We start from the raw sequence: 18,969 nt of genomic DNA, 5'->3' as shown, positions 1-18,969 counted from the left end.
ATATGCTTTGGGAATTTTTGGAGAGTTGCTAAAATATTGCTAGTACTCTGTTATTTGCCATGCATTTCTGCATTTTTCTGTTTGTATCAGCATAGCTCATGTGCACAACAAGGCTATCATTGACTTACAATTCAACATGATGTGGATTTATCACTCATTCACATTCGTAAAACACCAACATGCCTGTTTTTCCTGCTGTCATCATCAAGCGTGGCATCACAATATCACAACAGAATCCTTTTTTTTTCTTTTTGCATATTTTCTATATGCACAGCAGGAAGCAGCAGCTTCTTTTCATCTGTTCTCTTGCTCTTATTATGTCAGTTCTTTTGTATATCACAAAAACAGACTATATGTAAGTTTAATTTTTTGTCATTTTAAATGTATTAGCCAATACATTTTTTAATATGTCATCCTATCAGAAAATCAGAGGATATAGGTGGATTCTAATGAATATTATCTATTCATGGAGCTAATACCACATATCATATGTTTGCACATGGATGGAGGTCTATGTTTTGTCATTTATCACTGTAGGATTTGCTTAAGTGCTTATTAATTTAAGTAGATTTTCTGCAAACGTCACCTTTTAAAATAGTATTGGTTAATGAAGCAAAATAATATGGCAGCAATATGGCAAAACAGTTAAGCAACAGTTCAGGTTGACGTTAGTTTTCCAGGGTAATTGAGTTTTAATAATGTCAGATTTGCTTTATAGAACCGAAAATACCAGACAGGAAGTCAGACGAACTGTACTGAACCTGGATTATTGGTTAAACGTGCCTTATGGAAGAGACATCAGGACTGAGAGTCTGACCTTTAACTGCCTGAGTTCATGCAGTTTGTGTGAATGTTGCTCAACATGAGTCAGTGTGCTGTTATTCATTTATTTGGATATGTGTGAAGTTAAGTGTTGCTGCTTAGCTATCATTGAGAGATTCTTTCTAAGATTCTGGTAATTTTAGCTTCTGAATTTCACAGGGCAATATTTGCCTACAGAGATGCGTTTTAGCATGAGGTTGAAATTCAGGCTGAGGGTTGAGCTGAGGCTGAAGAATTTACTTCTTATTATTGTTTTCAAACTGATTATCAGATTTGGAAATATTTAATTCCAAAAAAAAAAAAAAAAAGAGGTTGGCGGTAAGTTGTCTTGTATTGTCTCTGAGAATGTTAGAATCTTCCATGTGTCCATCTTATCCAAGTTAAAACCAGCTGAAGAGGAAATAAAGAGCTGCAGAGTGAGGTGGTTTAAGGTGAGATTTAGTGCTTGGGGAGCATTGTCAGGAGGGTTGAAGAACTCTTTTACTGATGGAAATACCATACAGTCTGATCTTGTCCAGCTACTGACATCCGAATGGAGGCTTTCGCATTCACATCTGCTATTAATAAGCAGTTTTATTCTATAGTTTTGCCTCCAGTGTCATCACATCTCAGTATAAAAAATTAGCAGGTAGAGTTCAGGTCATGGAAAGTGATATTGGTGTGTGGGCTCAGAGTTAGGTGACCTTTTTTTTCTTAAGATTGCAGTTCATCTGTACAGATTGCATTCACACCTGGCACACATCTGGCCTCGGTGCAAATCAGATCACCTCCAGATACGACTCCTGCATGAATTTACACCTAGACAGTCAATACAAAGGCCCGTGTGTGTCTTGCATGCGTGTGTTTGTGTGTGTTGCATCCATTGATCAACCGAGGGCAGTGGAGATGGGAGATAGGCATCATATGTTAGTCTGTTTATCAGAGCTGAGGCCATTCCTCACCTCGCTCTCTGTGGCAGGCAGATGAAGGGGAGCAGCAGCCCACACCATCCATTACTCCCTCATCTCTCTCTATCGTCAGTATATCTCACTCTGCTGGCGTCTTTTGCTTTCCTTCACTCTTTCCTCCTCTCTCTTGTCTTTAAGTGCTCTCTCTCTCCTCCTCCTCACAGTCTCTTCCATTTTGTCTCTCTCTGTCTCTTCCTCTCCTGCGTTTGAAGTCTTCCCAGATCTCAGAGCAACATATGGAGAGAGAAAGAGCAAGTGACTCACTGAGACTAAGGGAGAGAGGAGAACACATTGCATGATCAGTCAGGAGTTACAAGGGGTTGCGTGCTGCAGGGTGGCTGCTTGTGGAGGATTGAGAAATATAGGACAGATTTTCTTGTAAACTACCCAAAGTGTGAGTCTAGAAAGTGCTGTCTCTCGCTGTCTCATGCTGACAAACATATTAGTCACTGTGGGGTTTTTTTGTTGTTGTTTTTTATTCCTTCTTTCCCTCCGCCATGCACACATTCAAGCAGCGCCGTGGGTGCTCGTTTCTTTCCTCTTTCTCCTCTCTTTCTTTTTCTGTCCTCTCCCTCTCTCTTTTCACTTCCTCAGTCTCTTTCAGCAACACACACTCCTACACACACAAAAAAAAAACTTTCAAAGTCACACTTCTCAAGCACCTACTCTAGGGGAATGAGTGTAGATGAAAAAAACATCCGGCTTTCCACTCTGTGTGAAAGCCTGACAGATGTCTGTGTGTGTGTGTGTGTGTGTGTGTGTGTGTGTGTGTGTGTGTGTGTGTGTGTGTGTGTGTGTGTGTGTGTGTGTGTGTGTGTGTGTGTGTGTGTGTGTGTGTGTGTGTGTGTGTGTGTGTGGTCACAAGGCAGCAAATCTGAAGGCGAAAACACAAGGAGTGGGTCAGTGTGTGTCCCTGTGTGTTTGTGTGACACACAGATGACAGCAGCTCTTGTATATGATTTTTCCTGTATAAGAGCAGAACAGCAGGTGTCCTTACACTTGCTAATATCGGCTGCCCTCACCCTTTTTACGAACTGTGTTAAACTCAATTATGCATACTTACATTTTTACACATATTATTGCACTTTCGGTAGAGGAAGCTGCTTTATCGCCATATAAAATGCATGTACATTTGCACTAAGACTACATTAGTAGGACAAAATTCATTTTGTAAACCCGACAGCAAAGCGGAAAAGATATTAATGCAAAATAATTCTTCACAACTTGCTGAACTTGAATTAATGATTGAGTGCAAAAAGGAGCTCCACATCTTTTACATACATTTTGATATAGCTGTCACTCTGCCACATTATGGTATAGCAGAATATTTTTACACGTAAAAATTCATAGTCTCTTTCAGCAAAACTTCTGTTAAATCTTTATATATTTTTTGCATTAGTTGAGAAAACATGCCAAATGAATATAAATAGCTCTTCCACCTTTGGAAGTCAGGTCTGTTTGTGGCAGCTTCCATCAAGTCCAAGCTTTGTTCACAGCCTCTGTACAGTATTAAAGTCAAGTTTTTTTTTCTTCTCCCAGCCTTGGATCAAGCTCAGACACATACACAGTCTGCCTGTGTCTTTTCCTTCCCCCCTCAGTGTGACAGAGCCAAAAGCCGACTGCATCAGTAATCAGTCACTGGCTATGCAGGGTCCTCGGTCAGGAGCTTCTCTGCTGTGGAATTCATCAGCACATGGAACCAAGGGCAGCACTTAGGGGAGTTATCAGCCTCACCAGACAGCTGGCCATGTCTGCCACCGCTATTAGCATGCTTGTGAACACACACTCGGGCAGACAAACACGCTGACAGGCATGCAGCGGGACTCTCTTCATCTCACATTTTGTGTAAAGAGAGCGTATAAATACATACACAGAGACCTTTGCGCATATGGATTCACCACAGAAACATTCACATTCCTAGACTCTGGAGGAAGATACACAAAGTAGGAAATAATTTAATGCCACAGTATGTTCTTCAGGCTTTCACAGCTTTACATAAAATGTCGCAGAGGGTCTTTTGGAAGCAGTCGTGCAAAAGCTGAACCACACACACCTACGTCCACGCATGCAACGAGGGGCTTATTCATTCAGTGGAGATTCTCTGTTTTTGCTCACTCTCGAGCGTTTGGTCCAGGCTCACTGATCCCCCTGCTCCTCTGAGCCACTATTCCCTTAACTGTATAGCTCAGTGCAGGTAGCCCTCTGGAGGAACAAGGGCAACGGAGGTACAGAGGGATGGGAGGGGGGTAGATTAAGAGATGAGGAGAGTGAGGGATGAGGGGAGGAAAGGTAAGGAGAGAGAGGAGAACACAAGATTTTGAAGAAGGAGAGTAGGAGGGAGGGTAAGCAAAGTGAGGGAAAGGAAGGGCAAGAAAAGAGTGTGTGTGTGTGTGTGTGTGTGTGTGTGTGTGTGTGTGTGTGTGTGTGTGTGTGTGTAGTGTGTGTGTGTGTGTGTGTGTGTGTGTGTGTGTGTAGTGTGTGTGTGTAGTGTGTGTGTGTGTGTGTGTGTGTGTGTGTGTGTAGTGTGTGTGTGTGTGTGTAGTGTGTGTGTGTGTAGTGTGTGCATGTGTGTATGCTGATGAAATCTGCCATCCTCAGCAGCCTCCTGTTAAAAGAAATCGGATTAGCTCTCCTCCGGGAGAGAACCTTCAGGAATGCAGATGAAGGATTGCGGTGCACAGGTTTCTCTCCTGGACTCTAAGAGGGCCTCATGCACACACACACACACACACACACACACACACACACACACACACACACACACACACCAACACACACTCACCTCAGCACACCTCAACACACACACCATCACCAGACAGGAACTCAGTTTTCCGCTCACTCCTTTTCTCTCCAAAGGGCATTTCTTCATTTCCTCTCATTCATAAAAACATGACTGTACGTGATTGAAATAGAAAAAAGAGTCGTCTTCAATACTAATTCACTTTGTCCTATTGACTAAGCCTTCTCCCACATTGGCTTTGTCACTTGTCAGTTTTTCCAATTTGAAATGAGTTGATTTAGATTTGATTTAATTTATTTTGAACAAAAAAGAATCAGGATCTAAATTGCATTATTCCCCCAAGTACAATAAAAGTACAGCAAATTATCTTGGTGACATTGGTGCAGGAAAACACCGACAGCTCTGCCAGCGACATGCATAACATACCGGCACAGGGCAAATGACTGGAATGGTAATAAAGTTAGCACACGTGGCTGGTAGTGTGCAGAATTTCTGATTTCTCCTCAGTTCTTGGTCCTGTGTGCGCCTGTTTAAAACACTTAACGGAAGAAGTATTTTGGGAACTGCATTTGTCTTCTTTCTTGCCAGGAATTAAAAGAGAATAAAAGTTTTGATACACTTGTGAAGTCCATGTATATCTGGCAATAACTGAATATTCTGCGATGGAATCATTGAAACACAAGCTTCTTTGTCACAAAAAATAAAAAAATCGTGCAGTTTGGTTCTTTAATTGATTTATTATGTGTCTTCTGAAAATATGACAAAATCTGCTGGGTCAAAAAATACATACAGCAATGCTAATATTCAGTGAAATGGCCCTTTTCACCTCAACTAGGCACTTTTGGTGGCCGTCCAAAAGCTTCTGATTGTCTCTTTAGCTGTAGGAGTGACTGAAAACACAAGATTGTCGTGATAAACATGGTATTTACGAGTGTTTGTAAACCTTTGAACCAAATTTAAAGCTGGAGTCAGCAGATTGTTAGTTCAGAAGAAAGACTGACTCCACCTCTAAAGGTCACCAGTTACCACATTGTGTCTGGTTTGTCCAATCCATTTAAAACTCAAATGCAAAGACATATAATTCTCTTTTCAACTAACTGCACATTTGAGGAAAAACAAATGAAGTAAAAGGAAAAAAAAGTTGTTTAATGAGCAACTTTTTTAATCTGTAATGTCTCTCTAGTTGTCACATTTCCTTTTGCTGCAGTTTTTAATGTTATTTGGTTGATTTCACTTAATGGAAGTATTAATTTGTGCTTAATCCTGTTTTTTTTTTTTTTTTTGCTGCTTTTCTCTTCCAGACTGGCATGGCGTTAACATATGATCCTGCTGCAATGCAGAATGGGTAAGAGCTTGATAGTCAATCTCTCCTTGGCACCATCTAATACACTCACCTCTTGGCTCATAGGACCGTAGTCAATATCACTGTCATACATAAAGATTAATGTAGTGTCTGCACTTTGTTACTGTTTGATTAAGGAAATCTATATGGACTATAGTTATCGGTTTTTGTTGGTGGGGTTGGGTGAGAAATGGCAAAGAGGCGCTGAGTGGGCTTGTGCGAGTGTTTGGGTCCTCATGTATGTGTGTGTGTGTTTTGTGTCTTTATGTCATGAGTTAATGGTGCTGTGGAAATAAATGACCTGGCAACGTGTTTTATTTTTCCCCAAAGTACTGAAACAGGAAGCGGAGTGCCGAGGCTCCCGTCTATCTCCCTCTGGCCTCAGTCATTCACAGGAAGCTCCTCATTCCCGCTTCCTAAACCACTTATCCCCCAGAGACTGAGTCAGTCTAAAGAAAAAAAAACAACTGGATGAATAGCATCACTCTTTTCACACACATGTCAAAGCTTGCTTTGCTGCAAATCTGCCAAATTACAATCCCAATAGGTGCTTGTGTTAAACAGCAAACCTGCGGAGTACAAATACAGTTAAAGATGAAAATGAAAGTGTGAAACACAAATGCCGCTTTATATTTCTCACACAGTGCTTACAGGTACATAAACATTCAAGTGCAAATTGGATTAGTGAATTAAAACATAATTATGATGCAAATTACCCTTATCTAATGCACGTATATATATGCTGTTGTAGGACTGAATTTACATCTCCTCATTTGCATGAATATTTGAATAAATTTAACCGTATTATTCCATAGGAGATCAAAAAAGAGAAACATTTTTCCATCTATATTAAGATGGAATCCAAACCGGAAAAGACAGCACATTGTGTGACATTAAAGCATCCAAGCCTTGTGTGTTGTTGGCCTTGGATTTTTTTTCCTTCTTGTTTGGGCTCTAATATTGTATGTGTAAAAAATATTATTATTTCTAACTGCAACTATTGTATTTAACTGCATAATCAGTTAAAGCCAAGTAATCTCAAAGCACTGCACAAAGTAAGTCCCTGAATACTATATTACTGAGAGAAATTGAACAAATACAGCCATCATATGTAGAAAATTATCAGTGTTGTAATGTTTGCCTTTGTCATTATTTGAGAATACATGTTTCATGAAGTTGCCAAAATGTGAACAATAGCCATTAAGTGTTGTTTTTACACCACACACAGATACGTTTCATGTTTTGTAGACTGTACATGAACAAATACATTAACCTTCTGATCTCCAAAATCCACTAGAGCATTTGTAAGGTTCCCTTTTTTGAGATTCTTGAAAATGCAAAAACTTAAACAATAATCCAATTTTCAACTTTCTCTTGTTTCTCAAATGTATCATGTCAGTCACTTTATACCACTATTTCTTATTTTTAAATTTCTTAGAAAATAAATGACTTGCTCTAACCAGAATCTGCAAAAAACCAAAAACAGCCTGTGACCCTCGACACAACCATGAAGTCATTAGTGACTCAGCTTCAGTCAACAGTGACGTGACAAACATTTAGGAACTTTTGTACAGCAGGCAGGTATGACAGCAAACTAAAAATGTAAGTAGTAAAAGATCTCCTGTATGTCGAGTCTCCTTTTTTTCCAGTGTTGGTAACACATGTGGGCACATGGAAAAATGTTGTACATGGTAATTCCATTTTTTTTTCCATATCGATGCAGGACTTTATATTGCACTAAAAATGAGCCCACACTGAACAACATTTTGCTGAGACTGTTTGGGGTTCAGAGGGTTAATTTGTATGCAAGAAAAGACACTGAAATTCAAAGAAATCTACAGTATTTTATCCTACAGAATCATTTTACTCTCAAATATGCTCAATTTGACTCTGTTATGAACAATGTGCTTTAAACGACAATGCAAATTGATGCCATTGATGTGTTTTTGAGCTGGGTGAATATATGATTGCGAGACTTTTTGTATCATAGTTGACATTTTTGCTGTTTTCAGGCCTAAAATCAACATGGCAAACTATAACTAAATACCACATGCCATTTTTACACAAAGATTCTTCTAAATATTATATATACAACTGAGTAAAATTGAAATTGAAAGTTGTTTATAAAGATATTGTAGTAAACCTGTTGACATGCCATAAATCCACACTTGACTCACACACTACTTTATATTAAATAACTCAGAAAGCCTTGGAGTCTGGCCAGTCTTTTCTTCATGAGGAAATGACATCATGTGGAGCAGGTCATGTGATCTGGAATTAACACACTTCCTGGAGAGGTGTTTTTGGAATGGGGAACTTAGTTGAAAGTGATTTCTGGGACACAGATAGAATTTATTATTTTCCATATAAAATTTGATATATTGCCAAAAAAGAAAAATCTGCCATGATTATCTCAACTTAATAAAAAGAACACAATCCAAACTATTTCTGAATCAGCTCATTTTATTATTGTTTAGCTCATTAGAAGGTGGTTGTTATTAAATTGGGACGGTTCTTTAGTTGACATTTTAATGATATCCAGTCATTTTTTATTAATAAGTGATTGTTTCCATAAAAAATTATTATGGAATTTGTAAAGACATGATCATAATGAACATAAAAAATATATTTTTTTTTACTTTTAATAAAAATGTATGCAAGATATATCCCATGGACTTCAAAAGTCCCTCCGTTATACAATGACCCAGCTGTTAATGTGGATCAGGGGTCTTCAGGACACCAAACAGAACATTATGGATGCAAGAAACAACATATGGCGTCAATACTGTGTGTTGAAATTGAATGTAGTCTCTTCAAGTCTAGTTACATAACTTGTCTCATAACCTCGGTCAGCTCAGGTGTGGGAGACTGTCGGACATTTCACTCTACCTTTCAGCTGATATCAGTCACATTCAGTTGCTCTAAACCTCCAACAATGAGATAAAGCAGCGTAGTCGACCACCTCCCTTCTCCACAGCTTAAACCACAGCTGCTTGAAATGCATTGAGTTTCCTCTGAGCTCAGCCTGCAAGCATGTTACTTCAGTCAGCAGCCAGCACAGCACAGTGTAGCCTAAATACGACAATATATGTGTGAAAAAAAATACAGACAGCCTCCTACTTTATATGATGACAAGGCTTAAAGTGACATGTTGCTTTTCAATTCACAACGCTTTAAGACACTTCATAAAACTTTAATGTGCCGCTTGAAATACAGTATATGGTGAGGTTTTTTTTTTCACAGCAAGATCAAGCATAATTCCACAGTGTTTTGTGTGTGTTTGTGTGTGTAAGAGTGTGTTTAGTTTGCAGCTGGGTTTTATTTCCTGTATATAAGGATTTTTTTGTTTGTTTATTTGTATACAGGTGTGTCCAAAAGTCTGAGATCATCTTGAAAATCTGTCATATTTTCATGTAAACCTAAAAACAATTCAAAAGTTTGAAGAATTGAAAAACTTCAGAAACACAAGTTATGTCATGTAAAATGAAAAAGAAAGATTCTGCACTGTTCTTACTTCAGCTATCAAATTTGAGAACATTTTTGACATTGGCCACGTTTAGTTCTTGGTGCAAACGTCACATTTCCTAGACTTGTATCTCTTCCATTGAGGCGGATGACACTTAGATTTTGATTTTTTTTGACTCGTCTTGTTCAACTATATCAACATGCTCGTCTGTTATGAACACGTGCATCAAATTTTCAGCAGAACATTGCTCACTAAGTAGTATTGTGACAGTGGGAAACATTCTATCCAGAGCTACGTTTAAGTGTCAGGAGTCAGATTGTTATTCGAAGCAAAGAGGGGATTTCTCAGTGTCAAATCATTGTATTCTAAAACATCTTATAGAAACTGGATGAGTTGTTTCCATAGCATGATAAAGAAAAAGACCAAAAGTAGCCACACTATCTGAGTGAGAGGCCGAAAAGCAACTTAATTACAGATACAGATTCTGCTAAATAGAGAATGCAAGACTGTAATAGGCAAAGTTACAGTGAAATAAAAGCCGATAAGCTGTAACAGAAGATGAGTAGCTGTCACTGAATCACTTCTCAAGGCGAGGAAACATTCCACATGTTTGGAGCGGGCTGACAAATACCAGCGTTTTACTATGGATGATGTGGGAAAAGGTCCTGTTTACTGACGGATCCAATTTAGACATTTGGCAGTGAAAGAAGTGTGTATGTGAGGAGGCCAACAGGAGAGGGAATCGTACCGCAGACTGTCAAACCCACAGCGAACGTCTCCGGGTGTTTGGAACTCTGTAGTCGGACACCTGCACTAAATCGACTGCACCCTGACCGAGGAGAAGTAGCACTTCATTCTTCAGAGACGTGTTCCACCCTCTGGTTTGCATCTCTGTGCAGAAGGATTTGTGCTGCAGCAGAATAATGAGCCCAAACACACCTCAAAGCTTTGCCAAGCTTTGAGGACCAAGGAGTGCTGAATATCATGCACTTTCCCCCACAGTCACCTCACTTCAGCCTTACTGAGATTTATGAAGGCGCACTGGGGTCATTGTCAGATCATGCTCAAAGAACGTGGGTTTTGTACAAACTTATGGAGTTCATGTGTGTATAAAGCAAAACAAATATTCAAATATTCTGAAATTCAAATGCATTTTTCAAAGATTCCGTTTTTTCTGCAGTTGTTAAGCTGATGTTAACATTTGTAACGAAAAATTCAGTTTTACATTCAAATTGAAGGCAAAATATGGATATCTCCATTAGCGTTCTCAGACTTTAGGACTTTACATTTGTGTATCTGTCTGTTAACTCTGCATATTTATATGATGCTCTTTAATGAATTTCACAAACAATCTGTGCTGTGTCATCTCTGCTCTCTGTTCTTCACTCCTGTTTACCTGATTTTGACTTTTCCACTTTTGTCTCTCCTCCCTTCCCTTTTTCTCTCCCTCCTCAGGTTCTACTCCTCGCCTTATAGCATCGCCACCAACCGCATGATCGCACAGACCTCCATCACGCCCTTCATCGCTGCTTCCCCCGTTTCCACATATCAGGTGGGCCATAATGCATTGCATTATGGGTAGATTGCTGTGTGCGTGAAACAGGGGGGATGGAAGAGAAGAGGGTGGGCTGCAGAACAGCATGAGGTTCTCTCTTCTCCTCTCGTTGTCTCTTTGCTGCTCCAGCTGTGCTGGATGACATCTGTTTCGTAGGCGGCAAACACAACAGGCATCAGAAAACAAGCAACAAAAAAGGAGGGATTTTTAAAAAGGCTGACAGGGTAGAAAAAAGAAACTCAGCCATCAAAAAATGAAAGTGTCTAGGAAAAACTAACAGTCTCCTCCCTCCCAGTTTCCTGACCTCTTTTGTGCTCTCTTTCAGCTGCAAATTCTTTCTTTTTATTTTATTTTTTACCAACTTCAACACAATTCTCTTCCTCTTCCAGAGTGAATTTCCACATTCCTCACGGCTCTGATCTGTGCAGTAATGCAACAGAACAGAACAGGAACGTAAAAATTGGTTCTGTGATATGTCAGGAGCGTTAACCATTTTCCGTCACTGCACATTTCATGCAACTCCCTTTGGTGGAGTCTAAACATCAAGAGGCAGCGACACTGTGGCCTCTCGCTCTCACACTATCGTTTAACATCAGCCGTGCTTGGTATGCAGAGACGCAGAGGTGAGGATGGCGGGTAAGAGAAAGGAGATGAAGGATAGATGGGGAAATAGACGAGACAGATGGAGAGAAAGACAACCAGGGAGAGGAGGAAGGATGGTTCAGGTGGCGTTGATGGCGATGGCTCGGGTGGGTGGGCAGAGGAGGGGTGTTGCTGAAGGTTGCTGTGCCCGTCTTTGAGGCACGCTTGATTAAAACTCTGGTCCAGTACCTGCGGTGGAGGGGCAGGTGGGAGGAGAGGAGGGAAAAAAGTGGGCCAGGGCGCGTCTCTAATCCGCTCTCGGAAGGCTTCCCAAATTGATTTATCAAAAACAATGGCCAGGCTTTTGAGGAATATTAATCCTCACAGTTTCAATATCGGGCAGCTCTGCCACCGCTTCCTGTAATATTGCCCTTCAGCCAGTCACGGCGGGAAGGTGAGTCCTTCATCTTCCGCTCAAGTACAAAGAGACACAGCAAAAAGAAAAAGAGAAGACAAGCCAGGCAGCCATATATGCCAGACAAAAGGAAATCACTTCCTTTTATGATGGAAAGGATTGCTTTTGTAATGAAAATCTCAAGGTGCATAGAAATGACTGCATGCCATTCCGTCTTTTATGTTTATGTTGAGCTGGTATTTTGTGAGCTGCAGTTTTGATAGGATTGATTTATCAAATCTGCAAATGACCCATACCAACAGCAGTGTTCTGGCATTCTTTTAAAGCCTGGCTCCAGCGAGCTTGAATGATGATTGGCTTTGTTTCCTGGAAAAACAGCTTTGATGATCCACATGAGAGGAGCCAGTCCGGGCCAGATCACTACCAAGATTTGAGCTAGTGCCGCCAGCCAGCCGTGGCCTGGTTTACATCACCGACTCCGCACGCTGGCTCACTGGCTGACTAAATGTGTGGCTGGATGGCTGGTTGGAAGTGCGACTGGCTCACTAACTAGCTAACTGGCTGACTGTTTGGCGTTACGTGTGACTAGTGCGGACGAGTGGCCAACTGGCTGAATGCACAAGTGAACGACCGACTAACAGGCTTTTTGGCTTATTGGCTTAAATTGTAACACAAGCTGTGAAGTTCAGCCAGAGGTTGGGAGCTTCTTAGGTCGAGTACATTTTATCGTTCACTTCCACTGAACCTAATGTGTAATATATGCAACTTAGAATAAAGAAACACTTTATCAGAGCGGATTCTTTTGGATCCTTTGAGGGAAGTCAAGTCCTCATAAGCATTCAGGTCTCTTTGTGCTTCGTGCTGCACTTTCTTACATTACTGATAACTGATCTGCCTGTGGTTTTCTGCCTCATTTCTATTATTCTGGTGTTTGGCTTGAAAGTTTTTGACGTTGTTTCTCAAGCAAGCCTGTAGGAAGTATAGTCCCCCTCATGTCTCACACTGTTAATATTGTAACTTCACTTTGCCAATAGACTGCATGATAGCAACAGCCTTACAAGTTTGTTGCACATCACACTGTGTGAGATGGGTTTAATAAAGTCTTGTCAAGGCCTGTTACGTAATGCAACGAATGTCTGCCGTATCTTAGAGACAAAACAGGTGCATGCAGAGACGCCGTTAAATTGCATCATTCATCTGCTCTATGTTCTGAAAATCTGCAAAAGAACAATAAAAAGACATCAGTCATAGTGCTCACACATAAATGCTTTGAAAAACACGACAATGAGATTTTGAAGGCAACACAAAAGACAGATTTTGCAAAACAAATTTATCTGTAGAAACTCACCAGTGTGTTTTGCATTTTTGAATTGTTTAAATGTTTGACGTCATCTTATCTTTGGCTGCTGCTTAAGATTTATACTGTCTCACATTAAGTGTCTAAGTCCTCTGAACCCCAAGAGGTTTCTGAGAAATTTTTTTCCCCTGTCACATTTTTACTCACTATGGAATTTTTCACTGCAATATAAAGTCCTGTGCCTCTGTGGAAACAGCACAACCATGACTGAAAGTAGAGAGAAGTCAAAAATGTCTTCTCTGCAGTGTGACGCAGTTATGTCATAAATCCTAAAAAATGAAGAGAGGAAAGTTAAATTTATTATCCAGATAATTCATTTTATGGAAATTGAAAAGAAATGAAATCAAAATGTACAACATGGTGCTACCAATTTTGGAACAGTTTTAATTTGTTTCCGTTCTCGTCTCCTGTCTGCTCTGTGTAAACACAGCCTGCAGTTCAATCAACAAGTCCCTGAGTTTTTGTCACATGATATTTGGCTGCAGCTGAGCCACAATTGTACTGAGAGCTCAGAATTATTTGTTTTTACAAAATCTTTGCGCTGCAAGAAATTTATTTTTGGTGAATTTTTAAATAAAACATGTCGCTGAATCCAATGAATGTTTTTGTTTTTAGTTTCTGGCTCTGATAAATGGTTTGGGGATTATTTTAAAGATAATATGCCTTTTTCAAATCAGAGTTTTGTGGTTCAAAGGATTGAAATTTTGCTGCATTTCTCTCACAGTTTACTTGTCTTCCCCCCCCTTTTTTTTTTATCTCCGATCCCATTGCAGAGAAGCATCATATCTGACTAGAGTCTCAAAAATATAGCCTTTCTCTCTATTAAATAATCATATGATGGTCCTGCAGCATCTTAGTCAGAAACCTCTGAAGATAAGTGATTAAAGATAAGCCCTCTGTGTGTCTATCTGCTGTCCTGTTCAGCTGAGGAGAACAAATATTGCCATGTATAAACAAGCAGACTTGGCGTCACGTTATAGAATATCCGGCTTGTTTAGGTGCAGATCCAAATCAGCCGTTTGGGTTGGCTCAGAGGATTGATTGCTCTTATAGCCGATTATTCCATGTTTGTCTTTGTTTAATCTAATCATTTTACCAGGATCAGCGGCCAGTCTGTGTGTTTGTCTGCTACAAGCTGTCTAATTCCTCTCTCCAGCACATCTAAAAGCTCTGTTTGTTCTTTGTCCATTCCTCCAGTTTCCTCGTAATTGCCACTGTCACTGTTTCAGCATCTCTTTATAACGTTCTCCTCCACATTTGTAAATATGCATGTTTTCCCTCTGGTGATAGCTCCATGTGTCTCTCTTCTGTCGACCACTTTAGATTTTTAGATTAAAATAATGCTATTGGGATTTTGTATGTCTCCTGTCTGTCCTCAGAAGACCTTTGACCTCTTTCAGCGGCATCGGGTCCAGCGTTATTATTATTATTATAGAGAAGGAGCCTAATTTATGGGCTCTATGCAGAAGTCATACTGTTGGCAATAATGAGAAGGCAGGAGGGAGATTTGCTGCCTCCAGACTTTCAAATTCTTTTAGTAATTCTTTGGCATAACTTAATATCTGTAAAGTTCAGACATTAAAACCAGTGCAATCATTTTAAAACCTCCAGACTGAGGAGGCATTTGAACATATTGTGAATATTTGAGCTGCGTTTAGTTCTTTATGTGGGATACCGCTTGGATCTGAGTCAGACTGAGGAAAATTTATGTTGTCACCATCGTTTTACATTTTATGTGTTTCTTCTCAGGTCCAGAGTACGTCATGGATGCCTCATCAACAATATGTTATGCAACCTACAGTAAGTACACTGCCATTCACCTGCAGTAGCTGTCCTTGACTGTCCACCGCAGCCCAGAGTTACTTTAAATCTGTGATTTCGCCTCCAGCCTCTCCGTCCTGCACAGTATTTCGTGAGAGTTGTTGAAAGGTTTTAGGAGGCACTTGTTAAAAAAGGCTTATTTTACATTTATGCTGAAAATAGTTCACAACATGGAGATTTTTTTTATATATTTAGCGTAATATTACTGACCAGAAAAATAGAGTCTGTCTGGAAAAACGTTTAAACCACATTCTGCCTCCGCTGCAGGTCAAATGTTAAACCAACATGCATGTGGCCACACTACATAACAACTTCTTATGGCTAAATGATTACAGCATCTCGATCCTGCAGTTACTACGCAGAGTTTTATAAAGCGCAATTCTGATAACCGCAAGTTTCCATCTTTCCTAAATATACAAACACATTTTGGGGTTTTTTATAGGTGTCGGTGGTGCCAGGAAGCAATTCAGCATCATACACCAGACCAGCACAAGACAAACTGTGGACTGTTGCTCGGGGTTACCAGGCTGAGCAGCAGACAGGGGCAGAAAAATAATATTAATTAGATTTCGCTCACTAGCAACACAGTCGGCAACAGTGAGGTAGTCACACGGCATCTAATGATCTCATGGCATTCAGAACATTAGTTTTCTGAGAGTCCAAAATCCAGTTTTTATTGGTCACAGAGGTTGCAAATGAGTTATTTAATATTTTAGTCTCTAGCAAAATCCTGTTCCCATTCTTTGTGTGAAAACTATATTTTCTTGGATGTCACTTGGTGGATTATTCACTTTTTTATTACAAATCAGGCAGACATTAACCCTCTGAACTCCAAAACTGAGTGAAGGGTTTCAACAGCTGGTAATCCTTTCAAAATTGCCAAAATTATACTGTGTATGAGAGCCAGAAATTGTAAAAAATGATAACTTTGAACAAAGGGTGAAGTATTTATCTGCGACATGCTGTTCCATCTGGAAAATTATTAAAATCTAATCTTAAAATCAGGATATTTCATAAAAATCACTTTATTTTTATTTGTCTCATTTTAAAAAAAAAATAAAAAATCCCAAGTAATTTGCATGACCAGATTCCATTAAAAAAACTTTTAGTTGGGTGCCTGAGGAGCTAAACAGGTTGAGCAGGCGACCCATAAACTGGGGCTGTAGTCCCCATGCAGCGGTCATGGGTTCGATTCCCACCCATGGGCCTTTGCTGCAGGTCACTTCCCTATTCTCCTCCCCACTTTCCTGCCTTCCTCTCACTATGCCTGTCAAATAAAGCTGCAAAAAGGCCACAAATACATATATATATTAATAAAAAAAAAGTTTTGATTCTTTTTTCCTCGACATGACTGAAAAGCCAGTAGTGACTCAGCTATGACCAACAGTCATGTTACAAAAATGTGGGGACCACTCGGTTGAACTGCAGGCTGTGCTTACACAGAGCGGATAGAAGATGAGCATGTAAACAAATTTAAACAACTATGGACGCTTAGGAAAATGTTGTTATTGTTGGACTTCAGAAGTAGCTCAGTGTTTTATATTCAGTTTCAGAATCATATTCTGTGCCGCCTAACTGTAGTGTTGTTTTTAAAAATTCACTCATCAGTGGTTTCATAACTAGTTTTCAGATTATCTTCTTTTAATTCATCCTAGCAACATAAATGCTCTCATTTTGTTGCTTAGAGGTTTTAACTCATCCTGCCAGAGGCTTTAGTATTTGCTTGAGGCTTTTTGTGGCCCCTTAAGCATAATCAGTGTACTTTATTCTTGGTTGCTCTCACTTTATTCACAGAATGAGACAGGGTAACATTCAAGGACAACAACGTACAACTATAAAACAGCTTTGCTTCATTACATATAAATACATTTTTAACTGCTGCTACTACTGCTTTAGTGGACTGTGATACAGAGTGCACTGGAGTATTTTATACACTCTAGCTGTGTATAGCATATTTGTGATGAACCATGCTATACCCCTAGGAAGTGCATCATGGTAAAGAGCACATTAAGAGTGTAAATATTGCTCTTTGGTTGTAATTTTATTGATACAGTGAGTTATTTTCTCTTTGGAAAGAAATCACCACCGTCAGGGTAACTTGAGTTATTTTTTTTAGCTGAAGTTACCTCTAATGTATCACGCAGCCGCATAATTTAAATCATGCTTTAATATCAGATTTTACTGCTATGTACTTATGAGTAAATGAATATGTATATGGGTGAATAGGTAGCACCTTACAATTAGGATTTATGACCTAAGGTGTTTGGGAAGTATCAGTAGTAGAGTGTAATACAGTTAAGATATGTGGTGCAGCAGTGTAGGATAGATCCTGAATATCAACTTAAAAGCACTGAAATAATTGAGATGTGCAGTTTCTAGGTAATTATTCACCAATATGCAGTAGTTGCATCATCAATTTATTACATTAATTGTATTTCCTCAGAAATAAAAAAGTAAAATGGGGCAGAGTTACCCAAAGAGGCAAATTATCACTCAGTGTAACTGCTAATAGAAATGCAACAAATAAAATTAGCTCATTTTTTCTGCTGTTGCTGTTATTTACACGAAAAATTATGTTTGCCTTAAGCAATCTGTACAAGTGTCAATGGGATTATTAGATTCAGTCAAGAGGACAACTGCTTGTGTGTCCCTGCAACTGAACAAATTGCAAAGCACTGGACCCGGCAGCTGATGGTCCAGCAGTCGCTCGCTGGCGGAGTGTTCAACCAGCCACATGGCTCCCCGCTGAGGCCATTTACCACTCAGTCCTACCCATCTCACTTCCACTCCCGCTGTGGGACAGTGAACATGTAATCTGGTCGCAGCAGGCCACCAGCCAGGCAGACACACACACACACACACACACACACACACACACACACACACACACACACACACACACACACACACACACACACACACACACACAAACCACACCCAGCTGCATCTGCCCTCCACAGCACTCAGTTTGCCTTTCAGACGTTCGACTTCCTGCCTTCTTTCAGAGTATCTTAACTCTCCCTCCTCCCTCCTGTACTTTACTACCTTCTCAGTCAGGTGCACACTTTCTTGGTGACACTTGTTTCACACTGGATTAAAGCTAGCCTGCTAACGGTCTGCCTGTTCTTGCCGCTGTGTTTGCCTGTTGTGAGAGTGACGATGTCAGGGGATGGGCTGCATTACAAGGTGAATGACAGCAGCGACAGAGGCCTCTAATAGCGTGACTGCTCAGCATGTCTGCTTGTGTCTGCAAAGTTCGTGTTTGCACACATTTACATCTGTGTATCTGCATGTGTGTGTGCATGCAGACTACACTAATGCGTGTTTATTTGAATGTACATACCGTTTCCTTCATCTTCTGGCATCTTCTCTGTGTTGTTATGGTTTATCTGTCATCATGTAGAGCGAATATGCACAGCCTCACCATCTATGTTTGTGTAACTCCTCATGTTTGCCTAACACATGTTTGTGTGCACAGTATGTGTTATGTATTACCATATGTGTGGTCCATACTGGTTATTCCCTACCAGCCCGCACAATGCCCGACGGCAATCCATCTTCCGGCCATATGTCATTAGGCCTCGTGGAGCCCTTGGCACCAGCCACTAACCAGCAGCCACATTGTACTGTGGCGTACATCTCATCACGTCTTCATGCCAGCCGTAGCCATGTGGCCGTATCCGTCCCCATGGCCCCGTCCCCATTGTGTTCCAGAGGCTCTTTCTGTCACCAAACGGCTGCTAGGTGCTAACCCCAGCTGTCACAGCCATCAGTGGATCATAGCAGCCAGACTGTCTCCCTTTATGTCATATCTACTACCAGCTATACACGGCAGACCACCCTTTACACACACTCACAGTCTGCCATCAGCTCAGTGAATCACATCAAATTAGCCAAGCGTCCTAGCCTCAAATGCTTGGGG

At 40.3% G+C, this 18,969-nt stretch overlaps 1 protein-coding gene across 2 annotated transcripts in view; it reads left to right on the top strand.

Moving 5' to 3' along the window:
- Positions 1-18,969, top strand: part of LOC111569692 (RNA-binding motif, single-stranded-interacting protein 3) — a 299,083-nt gene that overhangs the window by 249,681 nt on the left and 30,433 nt on the right. For both annotated transcript variants that reach the window (XM_023271968.3, XM_035948934.2), the window contains 3 exons: positions 5,811-5,854; positions 10,773-10,869; positions 14,976-15,026. In XM_023271968.3, coding sequence (XP_023127736.1) covers positions 5,811-5,854; positions 10,773-10,869; positions 14,976-15,026 — 192 coding nt within the window. The remainder of the gene's footprint in view (positions 1-5,810; positions 5,855-10,772; positions 10,870-14,975; positions 15,027-18,969) is intronic.

The sequence above is a fragment of the Amphiprion ocellaris genome, chromosome 15 (genome assembly GCF_022539595.1).
Source record: "Amphiprion ocellaris isolate individual 3 ecotype Okinawa chromosome 15, ASM2253959v1, whole genome shotgun sequence".
NCBI classification, from domain to species: Eukaryota; Metazoa; Chordata; class Actinopteri; family Pomacentridae; genus Amphiprion; species Amphiprion ocellaris.
Note: the sequence above shows the minus strand (reverse complement) of the source record. Positions and strands in the feature narration are given on the sequence as shown.